Raw genomic sequence first — 17,523 nt, 5'->3', positions numbered from 1 at the left:
TGCTGCTGGGGTCGCAGTTCCAGGGGCAAGGAGATGAGAGGCTAGGATGTTAAGGATCCAGATGCCAGGAGACCAGGATATTATCAGACACCAGCAGATTAAGGAGCAGTAGAATAATGACGAGAAACTCGAGAACCACGATCCTAAATACGAAAAACCAGGAACTAGAGGAGACCTGAATACCGAAGTCGGAGGAGACTCGGAGTCCAGGAGTCCACTTCAGTCGCGACGTCGAGATTGACGCTTCATGCAGGGACGAGGTCGTACCTCTCCACCACCTCCACGCTCAGCCCATGTCCCGCAGAGTCCAGAAATCACTCTCTCCGCTCCGTGCGCCTCGCTCCGCAGCAGGTCCGGCCCGGGAAGTATGACGAGGAGGAGTATGACGAGGAGGAGGAGGGGAGCGCGTGTTCTGCCCGTGACTGCGCACGCTGTTTGTGCCTCTGGGCTGGAATGCGTTTCTCGAGGAGCCGCGAGGAGCTGGAGGAGACGCGGCTTTAATTGAAACGAAGAGGCGCGTTCATTAGAGCAGGGGTGAGAAGTCTTACGTGGCGGTGAGGAGGGGTGAGGAGGGGTGAGGAAGGCGAGGAGTGAGGAGTCTCACGCCGCGGTGAGCAGGGGGAAGAGGAGGCGCGGCCCCGTGTCCCTCCAGCCCCATCACCGCGTCGTCATCATCGTCGTCATCATCATCGTCCTCCCGTATTGAGGACTCGGACTGCCAGACACTGTCTTGTCTCATCCGTCATACTGCGTTCAACCACCACACCGCAGGTCACTCACCCTACCACTCACCCACCTACTCTCCGACTCACTCACTCACTCACCCACCTACTCTTCCACTCACCCACTCACCACACCGCAGGTCACTCACCCTACCACTCACCCACCTACTCTCCCACTCACTCACCCACTCACTCACCCACCTACTCTTCCACTCACCCACTCACCACACTGCAGGTCACTCACCCTCCCACTCACCTACCTACTCTCCCACTCACCCTCCCACTCACTCACCCACTCACTCTCCCACTCACCCACTCACCACACTGCAGGTCACTCACCCTCCCACTCACCCACCTACTCTCCCACTCACCCACCCACTCACCACACTGCAGGTCACGACAACACACTCACTCACTCACCCACCTACTCTCCCACTCACTCACCCACTCACCCACTCACTCACCCACCTACTCTCCCACTCACTCACCCACCCACTCACCACACTGCAGATTACTCACCCTCCCACTCTCCCGCCTACTCTCCCACTCACCCTCCCACTCACTCACCCACTCACTCTCCCACTCACCCACTCACCATACTGCAGGTCACTCACCCTCCCACTCATCCACCTACTCTCCCACTCACCCACCCACTCACCACACTGCAGGTCACGACGCTTCTCTTTCCGCTTCTTCCTTCGCATTGCTCCACTTCCCTCCTCCCATCACCGCCTCTTGTCCCCAGGCTCTCTGACAATCAGCTGACTCACTTTAAGAAACGTGTCATACTCTTACAGTGAGGGAAAAAAGTATTTGATCCCCTGCTGATTTTGTACGTTTGCCCACTGACGAAGAAATGATCAGTCTATAATTTTAATGGTAGGTTTATTTCAACAGTGAGAGACAGAATAACAACAACAACAACATTCAGAAAACGCATGTCAAAAATGTTATAAATTGATTTGCATTTTAATCAGGGAAATAAGTATTTGACCCCCTCTCAATCGGAATGATTTCTGGCTCCCAGGTGTCTTTTATACAGGTAACGAGCTGAGATTAGGAGCACACTCTTAAAGGGAGTGCTCATAATCTCAGCTTGTTACCTGTATAAAAGACACCTGTCCACAGAAGCAATCAATCAATCAGATTCCAAACTCTCCACCATGGCCAAGACCAAAGAGCTCTCCAAGGATATCAGGGATAAGATTGTAGACCTACACAAGGCTGGAATGGGCTACAAGACCATTGCCAAGTAGCTTGGTGAGAAGGTGACAACAGTTGGTGCGATTATTCGCAAATTGAAGAAACACAAAAGAACTGTCAATCTCCCTCGGCCTGGGGCTCCATGCCAGATCTCACCTCGTGGAGTTGCAATGATCATGAGAACGGTGAGGAATCAGCCCAGAACTACACGGGAGGATCTTGTCAATGATCTCAAGGCAGCTGGGACCATAGTCACCAAGAAAACAATTGGTAACACACTACGCCGTGAAGGACTGAAATCCTGCAGCGCCCGCAAGGTCCCCCTGCTCAAGAAAGCACATATACATGTCCGTCTGAAGTTTGCCAATGAACATCTGAATGATTCAGAGGACAACTGGGTGAAAGTGTTGTGCTTCTTCTTGAGCCACTCCTTTGTTGCCTTGGTGGTGATGGTAATGTCACTGCTGCTGATGGTGGTGGTGATGGTAATGACACTGCTGCTGATGGTGATGGTAATGATGACACTGCTGCTGATGGTGGTGATGATAATGATGACACTGCTGCTGATGGTGGTAATGATGGTAATGATGACACTGCTGCTGATGACAATGATCGTGGTGTTGACCGTGATGATGACTCGCAGCTGCAGCTACCGGGCGCGACAGAAGCACCACCTCCCGAGCGTCGCCAACCACCACGCCCAGAAACTCCCCTCGGACCCATCGTCCGCGGCCCCCGACGTGACAGCCACGGCGCCCGGGGTCCCCGCGGTGGCCGGGCCGAGAGGGTCCGGAGCCGCGGGCTGGGGTCGCTGGCGGCGCTCGCTGTGGCCGCGCGGGGTCAAGCAGGCGGTCCAGTCGTGGGCCACGTCGGTCTCGGTCGCGCACACCGGGCACGAGATGCGGGCCCCCGAGGCCGAGCGAGAGCCGTGCATGGCGCTCAGGCACGACTCGCACAACACGTGGGGGCATGCCAGGGCCCAGGGCTTCCGAATCGCGTCGAAGTGCTCGTCGCACAGGGGACACGGGGGCAGCGCGAGATGATCGTCGGCGTCATCTCGGTCCGACGCGGCGGGCACCTCTGCAGGGATGGCCGGACTTTCGGAAGGTTCCTCGTAAAAGTCGTAGTCCTCAATGTTTACGGTGGCGGATATCTGATGGGCCACGACATCTGCACGTTCAAAACGTTCCTCGGCCAAGCCATAGTCGTCGTCGTCAGGGTAGATGGACCACTCATCGTCCTCGGTGTTGATGGATCCCTGAGCGGCGTCTCCCGACGCGTCGGCATGAAAGTCCCCTCTTCCTCCTCTTCCTCCTCCTCCGGGCGGTGGCGGCGGTGCCGCGGCGCGGAGCTTCCTCAGCACGAGCTCGTTGATGGGCAGATTCTCCACGTCTCCCTCCACGTCTTGCTCGGTCCGGCACGCGGGGCAGGTGACGAAGCCCTCCTGCTCTAAGGCCAGGTTCTTGGCGCATTGCAGGCAGAGGGTGTTGAGGCAACACCCGAGGATCCGCGGGCTGTGCGGGTCCTCGTCGAAAGGCTCGCAGCAGATCTGGCAGCAGAGGTCGTCGTCTCCCGGCATGGTTCAGTGACTGACCGACACCACTGAGTGACCCTCACCAGCGTGTGTGATCCTCACCACTGAGTCGGCCTCACCAGCGTGTGTGATCCTCACCACTGAGTCGGCCTCACCAGCGTGTGTGATCCTCACCACTGAGGCGGCCTCACCAAAGTGTGACCCTCACCACTGAGTCAGCCTCACCACCGTGTGACCCTCACCACTGAGTCACCCTCACCACCGTGTGTGACCCTCACCACTGTCACCCTCACCATCGTGTTCGATCACCACCGTCACCCTCACACCACAATCCTCGAACGGGCCACACTGCACGAGGCTCGTCGCATTCCACGACTCGCGGCCAAGTTCCAGGAATCGTCGAGTACAGACCGAATCACAGCGGAGGAGTGGAGGGAGATGGGAGGCCAACGAGTGAGTGAGTGACTGCGCACGGTGCCTTCCGTGTTTTGAGAGTTCCGCGGACGGAACCCGGACGGCAGGGCGGGACCGGCAGGACCGGACCGGTCGGGGGTGAAGAGTTGGTTGGGTTTTGGGTGTCGAGGTCACAGCAAAACCCACGCGCGCCACGACATCGCGGCGAGGTAGAGGCCAGTGTCCCATATAAAGTTTCTGTAAGTTATACGACATCGTAACCTTACACGGGTTAAGGTTTAATGTGGGGCAATAATTTAACGCAGTTTTATTCTAGATGATTGGGAGCCGCGGACCCCCGCGATCTTGAGTTGAATTCCCGGTAACGGTTGACGTCAGTGTCGACTGGCGTCTCCTCTCATCCTGCGGATTCTTCCCTCGCTCTGCTCCACAACGGAATTCCCTCCTCCCATCGTCTCTCTTTCCCAAGCTCGGAAAGCCATCGCCTCGCTCATTTCAAGACTCATCGACTGTATTGCACTCTTACCGAGTAAAACTTGACAAGAGTCGATTGTGACTGGCCGCTGACGTTTTGGATCTGTGCCCAGCAATTTTTTTTCTAAATGGAAATAAATAATGTGCGCGAATGCGTCAACCCCCGTAAATCACCAACCCCCCCGAAATTCACAAACCCGAACTGAGCAACGTAGTCAGGCACAGTCAAAACAACCTCGTGTGGACCGTGATTATCCACTTGACGCAACCGTGGATGAACAACGCGGTGCAGGCGGCAGCAGCTGCTCTGCAGCGTGGGGTCTGTGCCCAGGTCGCTACTGGGGTTGGAGGAGGGGGGGGGGGGTCCCCGACTCTCCATGCTTAGGCGGAAGCGAGAGAGGGCGCGCGTAATCATCCCTGCTCCGGGAACGACGGCGAAACTTCCACGTGTGCGGTCGCATTGTTCGCGTGTTCACGGCATCGGGGGCGGTTTTGCCAGAAGTCAGACAAAAAGAAACGCTGTTGGTTGACGCTGTGATATGGTATATACGGGGCCCCCTTTTTGCCAATGCCGTATCAAGATTATGAATGAATATTCATTTTTTAATTACTGTGAACTGAGCCCCAGATGGCGTTTTTTTGTGTCACGGGGGAGCACCAGAGTTCACCAAGTTGTTAACCACCCACCACCGCACTCTGACAGCCTCCCCAGGTGTCTCAGTTAAAAACTAAAGCGCGTTGTTTATCGATATGTTTTTACACGTGCGGTGCATCGGCAAACCGGTATTTCCATGCGGGTTTTAGGTTGGACAGAAAAAAAAACCCCGTCAAGGAAAAAAAATCGCCTCTCCTACACATCGGTTCCATCCCGACTGAAAAAATGTTGTTTTACGCGTTTACGCCAGCCACTCTGCCTTCCGTGAGTGCATAATTTCAGCAACATCATTGGCACAACAGCAGCAGACCCCGGGCCGGTTTGGGCACGTGGCGTCATCGGAGTGTGGTCCCGGCCTGCCCCTACCACATCCGCGTGCTGTCCCCGCATCGCACTCGCTCTGCACTCGGCGTTGTGCGCACAGCTACTTGGCGCGGTGCAGGCCCCATCAGGCGTGGCTCCTCCACTCCGTGCGGCCCCTCTCCACCTCTGAAGAAGGGTCATCGCCTGCGACGTCGGCCCACAACAGGATTGAGTGCGTGTGGTGTGGTGTTGAGCGCTCGTCCGACCGGCTGTGACGATGAACTTGGCGAGCCGAAAAATGCGTCCGCTGGCTGCTTCTGTGATGGGGATTCACGCCCGGGAAGCCCCTTCAGACGAGTACACGAAAACTACAAACTCCTGATGCAGTCGCACGGAGCGGCTTGCCAACGAGGAGGACGCCCAGATTTGTGAGCCTTTTAAGAAAAACTCACAATTTTCCTCAAGAGCCCCGACTGCAGTTTAAACATTACGCACCGTGAATATTTTTGGCAGCCACTGGGCCACACAACCGTTCACAAAGTCACGTTGTCACGGGTTAACGCGAAACGTTCTCACGTGTATACAGTTGCTATTAGGTACAATAACGTGTGCAGTCAGCTCTGAATAAATTCATGAAAGACCGTATGAAAAAGAAAACAAGATAAAAGATACACGTATATACAAATACAAAACTAAGCTGTAATTTATACTTTTTTGACCCAATATATAATCTGAAGATGTGTCTGGACGAGCAGGCGGCGACCGCGTCTCCGGGTAGGACGAGACGCCTGCTCGGTGCCACCCTCTAGCGCCGCAGAGAGGGGGTGGGGGGGGGAAGGGGGCTTGCGCTGTGACTGTCCCGGAGGGAGCTTCGGCGCAGACGCTTGCCCGCAACGCACCCTGTTCATCGCCGGAGTCTTGACGGCGCTTTGCTTTGGCATTAAAGGAGCCGGGCGAGGCGGGCGAGGCGGGCGAGCCCCCCGTGCGCCGGCACGAGCATCGCACATGCGGCGGGGGTTTCATTCAGCTTTCGGAAATGAACGTGGTTTCGTGTGAAGCGCGTATTTTCCGGTCGTCGTGCAGATCGGCGTCCGCGCGGGTGACCCCCCGGCGACCCCACGGGGCGGCGGCGGAGGAGGAGCGAGCGAGCGAAGGAGCGAGCGGGGGCTCAGTCGTCGCTGTCCGACAGCGTCTCGTACTGAGCGGAGAGCAGCGGCGCCGGCTCCCGCTCCCACGTGCGCTGCGGAGGAGGAGGCGGCGGCGGTGGTGGCGCCGGCGATGCCACCTGACTCACGGCGGCCGGCGCCTGCGTGAGGGCGGAGGGGGGCGTGCTGCTCGGCAGTCGCATCATCAGGGGGTTAAAGGGGAACGGCGTGGATCCTGCGGGAAGTGGGGCGGCGGCACAAGAGGGCGAGATCACTCTCTGCGATCGGAAGGCAGCGTGGTTAGAACCCATGCCGGCTGGACTGCCCAGGTCACCACAAAATAAGCGGCATCGCACGACAAGCTATGAATCATCGAGTGGCAAGTGGCAAGTGAGCCATCCAACTAAGTAAATTTCTGCACCCTCCACTACCAGAAACATTTGTCTGTGATATATTTTTGCATTAGAAGCCGTTGCTGATAACATCTATCTTGATTCTCCACCCCCGACATTCTATGAATTGCCATGAATTTGGAGTTAAAATTCACGAATGGATTGTTTCAAATATTGTCAGGAACGAAGACACCTCTCGTGGCCGCACGGAATCAAAACGGGGACACCGATTGTCAAAGGCCCATCCAGTCACAGCGACACAGAGCACCAAAAAGAATCCCCACCGACGGGTCGCGACCAGGGTTTTTGTTTCTGGGTCGCGGTTCGACTGGAGCTGGTGGCACGTGACAAGCAGCAGCCGCAGCCACGGGTATACTGGACGCAGTTGTGCCCGGTGTGGAAAAACCTTCCAGGTCACGGACAGACCTGGCGGAAACGAAACCCTCGCAACGCCAACTCGCTCACCCGTGGACGAGGGTCTGTCCTCCCAAGAACGGTGCGTGAGCGGAGTCTTGCGGTTGTTATCGCCCCCCGAGTGTACCGAGGAGACCGATGAGGGCCGCTCCGCGTATGACTGTGCCGGCCCCGGAGATTTGACCTTCCTGGCACTGGGCCTGCTTGGCAGCTTCACCTGGAGAGAGCTCGCTGCAATGCACACCCATCATCATCACCAGAGATGTCTACACGTTGCAGAGTTCATGTGCGAGCGTCGGACGACGAAGACGACGAGGAGCTGATTCCGCCCACGGCCGCCGAGGACGGAGCGGAGACGCTGGCCATGGAGCAGGGTGCACCCGGGGCACGGGGCGCCTCGTCTTCTGTTGAGGAGCTCATCAGGGACGCGCATGGCCGTCTCGATGACCTCCAAGTGGCGTCCTCCATCCTCGTCGAGATGCGGTCCTTCTCCTCGACGGCGAAGGAAGGAGTTGCGGAGCTGCCCGAACAAGGCGACTTGGCCGCCATTTCACGAAGGGCGGGAACGCCATTGCCGCTGCCCGCGCTCGCGGGCGCCATTTTGCCGCCGGCGGGGAGCGCGGAGCCCGCTAAGCTTAAAGCGGGGACGTCCTCGTCATTTGACGTCCAGTCGCTCCGCCGTTGGCTGCCCTTCATTAAATAATTTATTGCCACCAGCGGAGACTGGGTGGCGTTTGAGAAGATTCCTTACGAATGCCGACGTGGCGGGGTGGTCAGAGGCGGACGCGCTGAATGCGCTTCCCGCCGCCCTCAATGACGATGCTTTAGCGGCGTTCCAAGCCATCCCGCCGTCCGAGAGGTCGACAATCACACAGGCGTTTGACCAGATGGCCGCCACTTTTGAGCATCTGCTGAACACCCGCCAGAAATTCGAAGGCCGCGTATCCGCGCATGGGTCACGATGGCCATGATGCGCTGGTCCTTGAGAAGATGTTGGAGCTCGCCAAGGATCTCCGAACTGTGCTTCCCACTTACGATGGGGATGTGTCTTCGCTCAAGATCGCCAGGTGTATCCAGGCACAGCAGACCCTGCAGCGTGACAGGGTGTTGGTGGCGTGCTCCGCGTCTTCCGCGGAGCCCGAGGGTCGCACGGATGGAGAGGCTGCGTCCGCGTGCTCGCTGCATCAGCGGGGCGCCAATCGACGGGGTGACGGTGATCGGCGGCGGGACCGGTGGCGGGCGAGGTCTGTTTCGTCCCGTTCCGGTGATGGACGGGTCACCTGCTACAACTGCGGCCTGCCGGACTATCTCCATTGAGCCACCATATTGACACGGGTAATGCTGCCCCCATTCGCCAGAATCCTTATCGGCTGAGTCCGGCTGAGAAGGACCATGTTCATGTGGCGGTGGATGAAATGTTGGCTGCGGATATCATTTCGCCATCCACCAGTCCATGGGGGGCTCCGATCATTCTTGTTAAGAAACACGACGGCAGTCTGCAGTTTTGTGTCGATTTTAGGAAACAAAGTTGCAGTCGCGGATGCCTACCCCCTGCCTGGCATGGACGATTCTTTGGACGCTCTGGCAGGCACGCAGTATTTTTCAACCCTCGACCTTTTGTCGGGTTTTTGGCAGTTGCCACTTGACGAGGCCTCGAGGCCCAAAACGGCTTTTCGGATACCCCAAGGGCTGTTAGTCGACTTCCAATGGGGCTCCATTCCACGCCTGCCACTTTTCAACGACAATGGAATTGGTTTTGGCAGGCCTCCAGTGGGATTCGTGCCTAATCTACTTAGATGACGTCATCGTTTTCAGCCGCACATTTGATGAGCATTTGGGTCGCCTGAAGGCTGTTTTCATTAAAAAGCGCGGCTGACTTTAAGTTCTTTTTTTTTACGATCAGGGGAAACAAGAAGATGAGCCCCAAAAATGTCATCTGCTCCAAAAATCTGTCCGTTACTTGGGCCACATAGTCAGCGAATCGGGTATCACGACGGACCCCGAGAAAACTGCTTGCGTTCAGATATGGCCGGCCCCCACCTCGGCTACCGAGGTGGGCAGTTTTATCGACTTTGCCTCTTACTATCGCCGGTTTGTTGCGGGGTTCGCGTACATTGCTAAACCTCACCACGCCCTGATGGCCAAGGGCCAGAAATTTCATTGGGGGGAGGCACAGGAGGCTGCGTTCCGCTCCATTCGTGATGGGCTTGTTAACACCCCTCCCCTGCGGTATCCCAACTTTTCGTTTTGGACACGGACGCCAGTAATACCGGCATTGGTGCCGTGTTATATCAGATCGTTAATGGCGTAGAGCACGTGGTCGCGTATGTCAGCAGGGTGCTGTCCCCGACGGAGCAGCGGTACTGCGTTACGCGCCGGGAGCTGTTGGCCATTGTCGTGTTTATGCAGCAATACAGTATTTGTAGGGGCGGCACTTCGATGTGCGCTCGGACCACGCGGCGCTTCAGTACGCGTTGCGTGTGGGCCAGCCCTTGGGTCAATTGTCACGCTGGCTAGAAATCCTGCAGGATTTTTCTTTCAACGTCTCATATCGTAAGGGTTCTCGCCATTCGAACGCCGATGCCCATTCGCGATTGCCAGCACCCGGGAAGTGCGCATGTTTTTCCGGTTCGGGTCGTCGTCGACCGTGCGGCTCGACCTCCCCCTCCCCTCTCGTTGCGTCTGCCACGAATGCCAGGGAGGGAACGGGCGACGTCCCCATTGCGGGTGATGCTACCTTGGGATTGGATTTTGAAGTATGGGGACGTCGACAGCGGAGGATTCATCCCTCCTTTAGCTGCGCCGGCGTGTCAGTGACCACGGATGGTGAAACACCTCAGAATGTGAACTCGTTTGTGTTGCGGGGACCATTGCTCATGTATTGGGATGGAGGATTGCGCCGTTATGCTATTGTTGTCCCTACCGCCCTGCGGGGTGAGGTCGTGTGTGCTGTGCATAAATGGCTGTTGCACCTCGGAGTGCAGAAGACGCTGGCCGCGCTTAAATTGGATTTTTATTGGCTGGCCATGGCCTCCAATGTTGAGGATCTATTAAAAGGCTGCGTGCAATGTGCCCAGCGCAAGCCGCCGGCGAGATCCTGTTGTCCTCCGCTGCAATCCATCCAGGTGTCACGGGTAAATTAAATTGTTGCCCTCGATATTCTCGGGCCGTTTCCCGTCTCGGCGCGTGGCAACAAATATTTACTCGTAGGCATCGAGTATTTCTCGTGCTGGCCTATGGCTAAGCCGCTCCCAAATCAGTCGGCTGTTGCTATCACCGAGGCGTTCCTGAATGACTATGTCCTGGATAAAGGGGCTCCTGAGCGTCTCTTGACGGATCAGGGGAAAAAAATGTCTTCCACGCTACTGCGTGAGGTTTGCGACCTGCTTTTTTGATGTATGGTAAAGAGTATGACCCTCCCATCGATGTCCAGTTGCAGGCCGCGCTCGCCCCGAAGGTGTCGAAAATTTCCGATGCGATTCAATTCACGATGGGTAAACTCACTGAGGCGCGGGAAGCCACCAGTGTTAACTCTCGGGCCAGGCAGCTGGCCAACGAGCGGCTCAAAGGTGGCCGCGTTTCCCTGTGCGATTGGTCGCCGGGCGAGAAGGCCTGGTTGCATTGTCTGCAGGTGCCAGTGGGCACGTCACCTAAATTTCTGCAACCTTGGAGAGGGCCGGTTGATGTCATTCGGGTCGTCAGGCCCCAATGTGTCCAGGTTCGGTTTGGTAAGCGTAGCTGGTTTGTGCACCCCTCCCGCCTGAAACCATTCATCATGCCGTGCGAGTTTATTTCATCTCCATATCGAAGGGGCCGAGTGCCGGGTGTGCCCAACGAGCTGGGGCGTGCGTCTGCCAATGCGGATCCTCAGGAGAGTGTCTCTGTTCCGCCCCCAGGCGCCGCACGACTGCTGCCTCGCATACGGCCGCTCGTGTCGGCCTCGCGTGCTCGGAAGGCCAAGGACCCGACAACCCGGCCTACTGCTCTGCGTGAGGAGCCGGCTACGTCGGGTCGATTTCTTGCTCCCCCCGGCCTTCCCAAGGAAGTCGAGCCCAACCCGTCTGGAGGACCGGTGTCACGGACTCTAGGCGGGCCACCGGTAGACCGGGGCCGAGGGGTGGTCACGTGGTACCGAGGACCTCTCGGGAACATTCGAGAAGCTTGAGAAGCCTAAGGGCGGAGCCAGCCCCAGCCCCGGAGCATACAAGGAGAGCTCTATGAGGAGCTCAGGGTTCTTCAAGTGTTGGTGTTGGAAGATCCACGTTGGGGAGAAGAAGCCTCTAGCCACACGGTCCGGGACCCAGCTTATGGTCCGGACCGCATGCACCACGAACCGTTAACATACCTAATCTTTGGTAAACTTGATTGGCTACTGCCAGCGAGTGTGACTTCTGTCCGAGCCGTACAGCAAGCATGCTCGATTTTGTAACTCAAAGAGTTATGAAGCTTAAACAAAGAACGCAGTAACGGTTTCAGCTACAAACGTCACAAGATTACAGCTCTACACAACGGCAATCCTCGCGAACCGTGCACTTCAGGCAACACAGTGACAACCAAACAGGACGCAGCGAGAAACGAGAGGCAAAGGGAGCCCAGCACCCGAATCTTGTGCAGAGGAGGAGGAAGGGGAGGGGCCGAGGGCCTGCTGGCCTTGTCCATCTAGCGCAGGCGACACCCCCGCTAGGCCGGGCATGACCCCCACTCCGGCCGCTGCCACCGCCGACATGGCGGAGGCCTCCTCGCTCTGATCCTCAAAGCTGCCAATGAGGGCCTTCCTAATTATGGCCTCCAGGCCCATGGGCCCCACAGAATCTGCAAAGGAATGACTCCTAGAGCTGACTGCTCCTGGGAGACGGAGAACAGGAGGAGCAGGAATGAAAATTAAAAGCGGAAGCACAAAACACGGCATGCAATGAAGCGGCGCAACGATCTCGCCAAGAGGACGACGCGAGGACACGGCGGCCGCGGGTTGAGCGGCGACAGCGGCCAGCGCACGGCACGCGGGGGCGGGGTACAGAGGAGGCAGACGGGAGTGCGGTATAGACAGTAAGGAACAAGGAAAAAGAGAAGTGTCACCGGAATATGCGCACACAAGCAGCGAAGCAACTCCGACGCAATCAGACGCAGCATGCAGCCGTGGACCAGACGCAGCAACACGGGGCGGCCACACAACGTCTTGCCCTACCTGTGGTTGGATCCGGTTTGTCCGGGGCGCGTAGCTTCCTCAGCACGAGCACGTTGAAGGGGAGTTTCTCCACGTCTCCCTCCACGTCGTGCTCGGTCCGGCACGCGGGGCAGGTGACGAAGCCCTTCTGCTTAGCTTCCAGGTTCTTGACGCATTGCAGGCAGAGGTTGTAGAGGCAACAGTCGAGGATCCGCGGGCTGTACGGGCCCTCGTCGAAAGGTTCGCAGCAGATCTGGCAGCAGAGGTCGTCGTCTTCCGACATGGTTCAGTGACTGATCGACACCACTGAGTGACCCTCACCAGCGTGTGTGACCCTCACCACTGAGTGACCCTCACCAGCGTGTGTGATCCTCACCACTGAGTCGGCCTCACCAGCGTGTGTGACCCTCACCACTGTCACCCTCACCACCGTGTGTGACCCTCACCACTGTCACCCTTACCACCATGTACGATCACCAGTCACCCTCACACCACCGGTGCGTGAGCATCACCACTTCACGATCCTCTTCCGGCCCTTTCGAACGGGCCACACCGCACGAGGCTCGTCGCGTTCCACGACTCGCGGTCAAGTTCCAAGAGTCGTTTAGTGTAGACCGAATCACAGCGGAGAAGTGGAGGTAGATGGCCGACGAGTGAGTGAGTGACGGCGCGCGATGCCTTCCGTGTTGTGAGAGTCAAAACAACCTCCTGCAGACCGTGATGATCCACTTGGCGCAACCGTAAATGAACAACGCGCTGCAGGCGGCAGCAGCGGCCCCGCTGCGTGGCGTCTGTGCCCAGGTCCCTACTGGGGTTGGATGGCGTTTTTTTCGTCTCGGCCAAACACGAGAGTTCACCAAGTTGTCCACCAAAATTTTGATTTAAAGCTTTCGTGACTGCAGTAATTCATATTCTTAGTTTTTTCGGTAAAGTCACGTTGAAGAGAAACAACAAAAGAATAAAATATATAAAACAATTATTTTGTTGTTTCACACAAGACTCCACCAGTGTCCATCAGTCAGCCACGTACCACGCGGCGTCGTGGGCCAGTTTCACTTCCCCCGGATCACATTCCACGAGGTCTATCCGCGCTGTGCGGCAACGCACCGTCTCGTGAGCGGTATGCTACCAAGGGGTTGTCAAAACACGACCGGGAAACCGGTAACTGCTCGCACGATCGGTTACCGGTTTCAACGGTTAGGGGAACCGGCAAACAGCTGGCGCCTGCGGAATGCGAGACGCGAACACGCTGCTCGCTTGGCGCTCCAGGTAAAAACAAGATAAAGGGTGCAGCCCTGCAATTTCCCACTCATGTCGCTGGTGGTGGTAGGCACGGGGGGGGGGGGGAGTCCAAAGGGTACATCTACTTTTCGACTATTCCACGCTGACCGGACGCGTTGGAATAGGTGGGCGCACCTACACTTGACCCCCACCACACGCAGCCTGGCCGATAAATCAGCGAGCTCTGCTGTGCTCACTGCACTGCTGGGTGGACAGGGGGAGGGCGTCATGCACACTCGTCCCACCTAGTCCACTGGACTGCAGGCCACTGGGCTGTTAACCACCAACCCCTGCTCTGACAGCCCCCCAGGTCTCTCAGTTAAAAACTAAAGCGCGTTGTGTTTAACGATATATATTTTAACACGTGCGGTGCTTCGGCAACCGGTTTTCCATGCGGTTATAGGTTGAACAGAAGAAAAACCCCGTCAAGGAGACAATTCGCCTCTCCGACACATGCTCTCGGCGTTGTGCGCACAGCAACTTGGCGCAGTGCAGGCCCCATCAGGCGTGGCTCCTCCACCCCGTGACCCCGGGGAGGTTTGGAAGAGTCGACCAAGTCAGCCTACCGCCCCTCTCCACCTCTGAAGAAGGGTCATAGCCCACGACGTCGGCCCACAACAGGATTGAGGATTCTAGATTTGAAGTTTTCGTGACCGCAAGGATCCATATTCTTTGGTTCTTTCGGTAAAGTCACGTAGGTAAAAATAAAATAAAACAAAAATGAAACTAAATAAAATCACGACGTTTCAGGCGCAACACAAGCGCCCGTCATCAGGTGGGACACAACAGTTTAGTGTCATGTTGTCCATTGTAGCGTGTTCGGCATGTTTAGTGTCTTCCATTTTCTCTTTGATCTTCCTACGCCCCCCCCCCCCACTCTATCTCCTCCTTGGCTCCTCCCACCCCTCTCTTTATTTACATAGCGTCTTGTTTCACTGCAGATTTCTTGCCCAGTTCAGCAGTTGTTTCTAACTGTTGTCCCACCTGATGACGGGCGCTTGTGTTGCGCCCGAAACGTCGTGATTTAATTGAGTTTCATTTTTGTTTTATTTTATTTTTACCTACGTGACTTTACCGAAAGAACCAAAGGATTGAGTATATACAGTTGCGTGTGTTGTGGGGTTGAGCGCTCGTCCGGCCGGCTGTGACGATGAACTTGGCGAGCCGAAAAATGCGTCCGCTGGCTGCTTCTGTGATGGGGATTCACGCCCGGGAAGCCCCTTCAGACGAGTTCACGAAAACTACAAACTCCTGATGCAGTCGCACGGAGCGGCTCGCCAACGAGGAGGACGCCCAGATTTGTGAGCCTTTTAAGAAAAACTCACAATTTTCCTCAAGAGTCCCGACTGCAGTTTAAACATTACGCACCGTGAATATTTTTGGCAGCCACTGGGCCACACAACCGTTCACAAAGTGACGTTGTCACGGGTTAACGCGAAACGTTCTCACGCGTGTCCCCAACACCACCAGCTTCACGTCTTCTCGCCCGTCATCCACAACCAACCTCTCGACACGAGCAACCTACGCTCATCAAGTTGAAGCCTACAAACTGGTCGAGCAATTTTATCATCATTTTTATCGTCACGTTCATCATCGCTCAACACCATGGCGATCGCATCCGTTCCGCACGCTTGTAAACGTTACACTGCTGCCATCACACGGCGTCTCCGTGAACGCACGTCAACGGCTCGCCGCTCTGCTGATGTGCGGTCCTGCAAGGGCGTCCCCCCGCTTGATCGCGTGATACGCCTGCCACCTGTTGGAAACATCTGGGGTAAAAAAAATATTGCACGTGGGAACCGAGATCACGGCCCACCCACGCGGTGTCTGTGCGTCCCCCCATGTTTCCGTGGCACTGCGTGGCCAATGGCAGGAATGTCCTAAATATTGCTGCTACATGTGAAGTATCCGTAAATTGAAAGTTTTACAGATATAAGAATATAGCCTAAGAATATCTTAAGTGGAGGCTTCCCTTAACAGACGGGTGTTGTAGCTGGTATTGTGCTCGTGTACCCCACTGCCCAACGTGTCCCTGGCAAAGCTTTGCGTTTTATCGCTCGTTGCCCAGATGGCACGGACGGGGCCGCGACACCGACGGGGCCGTGACACTGGCGGGGCCGTCACACACCAGCAGAGAAGCGTGAGCCACGAGGCTCGGCAACCGCCCCACGTCGTCAGTCCCAGTCACGGTCTCGCGGTGTACGTATAAAATGTTAACCTTTTATTACGTCAGATGAAACACTACGTGGATCAAGCCATCTTCGCCATCACGTTTACTACAGCAAAATAAAAACGAGACACAGAGGGGACGCCGTGGGGAGAGGTTCGTGTCTGCGCCTGGGTTCCACTTCACGTTGTCTAGGCCGGGCTGAGCGACGTCACGGAGTAAAAACAGAAATACAGGCAGTGCTGCTATGCGCCTGTTCCTCCTCCTCCTCTTCTTCATCTTCTCCAAAGTTTGGCTTTGTGATCAGGTGGCGGCTTCGGGTCCAGTGTTAAATTTACATTCCAATGTTAACGAGATCACGTCGGCTAATTAATGAGGGTGGACCTGCGGCAAAGAGTTCCGAACAAGAACATGTCTTGCGATGGAGGTGCGTTGGTCATTAAAGAGAACTCTAAAAACAACGATTGACGCGTTAGCGCATCTCCACAGCAGACATAGTACCCGGCCGGGGAGCGCGTCATACCAACGGGCATCACACAAACGCTCGACGCCAACTAAACCGGGTGCCGCTTTGCTTTTCCTGTACAGTTGCTATTAGGTACAATAACGTGTGCAGTCAGCTCTGAATAAATTCATGAAAGACCGTATGAAAAAGAAAACAAGATAAAAGATACACGTATATACAAATACAAAACTAAGCTGTACTTTATACTTTTTTGACCCAATATATAATCTGAAGATGTGTCTGGACGAGCAGGCGGCGACCGCGTCTCCGGGTAGGACGAGACGCCTGCTCGGTGCCACCCTCTAGCGCCGCAGAGAGGGGGTGGGGGGGGGGGAAGGGGGCTTGCGCTGTGACTGTCCCGGAGGGAGCTTCGGCGCAGACGCTTGCCCGCAACGCACCCTGTTCATCGCCGGAGTCTTGACGGCGCTTTGCTTTGGCATTAAAGGAGCCGGGCGAGGCGGGCGAGGCGGGCGAGCCCCCCGTGCGCCGGCACGAGCATCGCACATGCGGCGGGGGTTTCATTCAGCTTTCGGAAATGAACGTGGTTTCGTGTGAAGCGCGTATTTTCCGGTCGTCGTGCAGATCGGCGTCCGCGCGGGTGACCCCCCGGCGACCCCACGGGGCGGCGGCGGAGGAGGAGCGAGCGAGCGAAGGAGCGAGCGGGGGCTCAGTCGTCGCTGTCCGACAGCGTCTCGTACTGAGCGGAGAGCAGCGGCGCCGGCTCCCGCTCCCACGTGCGCTGCGGAGGAGGAGGCGGCGGCGGTGGTGGCGCCGGCGAGGCCACCTGACTCACGGCGGCCGGCGCCTGCGTGAGGGCGGAGGGGGGCGTGCTGCTCGGCAGTCGCATCATCAGGGGGTTAAAGGGGAACGGCGTGGATCCTGCGGGAAGTGGGGCGGCGGCACAAGAGGGCGAGATCACTCTCTGCGCATGGAAGGCAGCGTGGTTAGAACCCATGCCGGCTGGACTGCCCAGGTCACCACAAAATAAGCGACATCGCACGACAAGCTACTAATCATCGAGTGGCAAGTGGCAAGTGAGCCATCCAACTAAGTAAATTTCTGCACCCTCCACTACCAGAAACATTTGTCTATGATATATTTTTGCATTAGAAGCCGTTGCTGATAACATCTATCTTGATTCTCCACCCCC

At 56.7% G+C, this 17,523-nt stretch overlaps 2 protein-coding genes across 18 annotated transcripts in view; both read right to left on the bottom strand.

The window, feature by feature from the left end:
• Positions 1-1,354: 1,354 nt before the first annotated feature.
• LOC142930367 (uncharacterized) lies at positions 1,355-11,295 on the bottom strand. The gene is made up of 2 exons (XM_076072524.1): positions 7,308-11,295; positions 1,355-6,685 (listed from the first exon to the last, which is right to left on the bottom strand). Exon 2 carries the CDS (start codon positions 3,502-3,504, stop codon positions 2,575-2,577), a length of 930 nt encoding a protein of 309 aa, XP_075928639.1. The 5' UTR covers positions 3,505-6,685; positions 7,308-11,295; the 3' UTR covers positions 1,355-2,574.
• Positions 11,296-15,254: 3,959 nt separating this feature from the next.
• LOC116950239 (nuclear receptor corepressor 1-like) overlaps positions 15,255-17,523 on the bottom strand; it is a 69,746-nt gene continuing 67,477 nt past the window's right edge. For all 17 annotated transcript variants that reach the window (XM_032967872.2, XM_032967879.2, XM_032967887.2 and 14 more), the window contains one exon: positions 15,255-17,252. In XM_032967872.2, coding sequence (XP_032823763.2) covers positions 17,041-17,252 — 212 coding nt within the window. In that variant the 3' untranslated portion in view covers positions 15,255-17,040. The remainder of the gene's footprint in view (positions 17,253-17,523) is intronic.

This window comes from Petromyzon marinus, chromosome 38 (genome assembly GCF_048934315.1).
Source record: "Petromyzon marinus isolate PM22_M1 ecotype Great Lakes invasive population chromosome 38, UKy_Petmar_22M1.pri1.0, whole genome shotgun sequence".
Taxonomy (NCBI): domain Eukaryota; kingdom Metazoa; phylum Chordata; class Hyperoartia; order Petromyzontiformes; family Petromyzontidae; genus Petromyzon; species Petromyzon marinus.
Note: the sequence above shows the minus strand (reverse complement) of the source record. Positions and strands in the feature narration are given on the sequence as shown.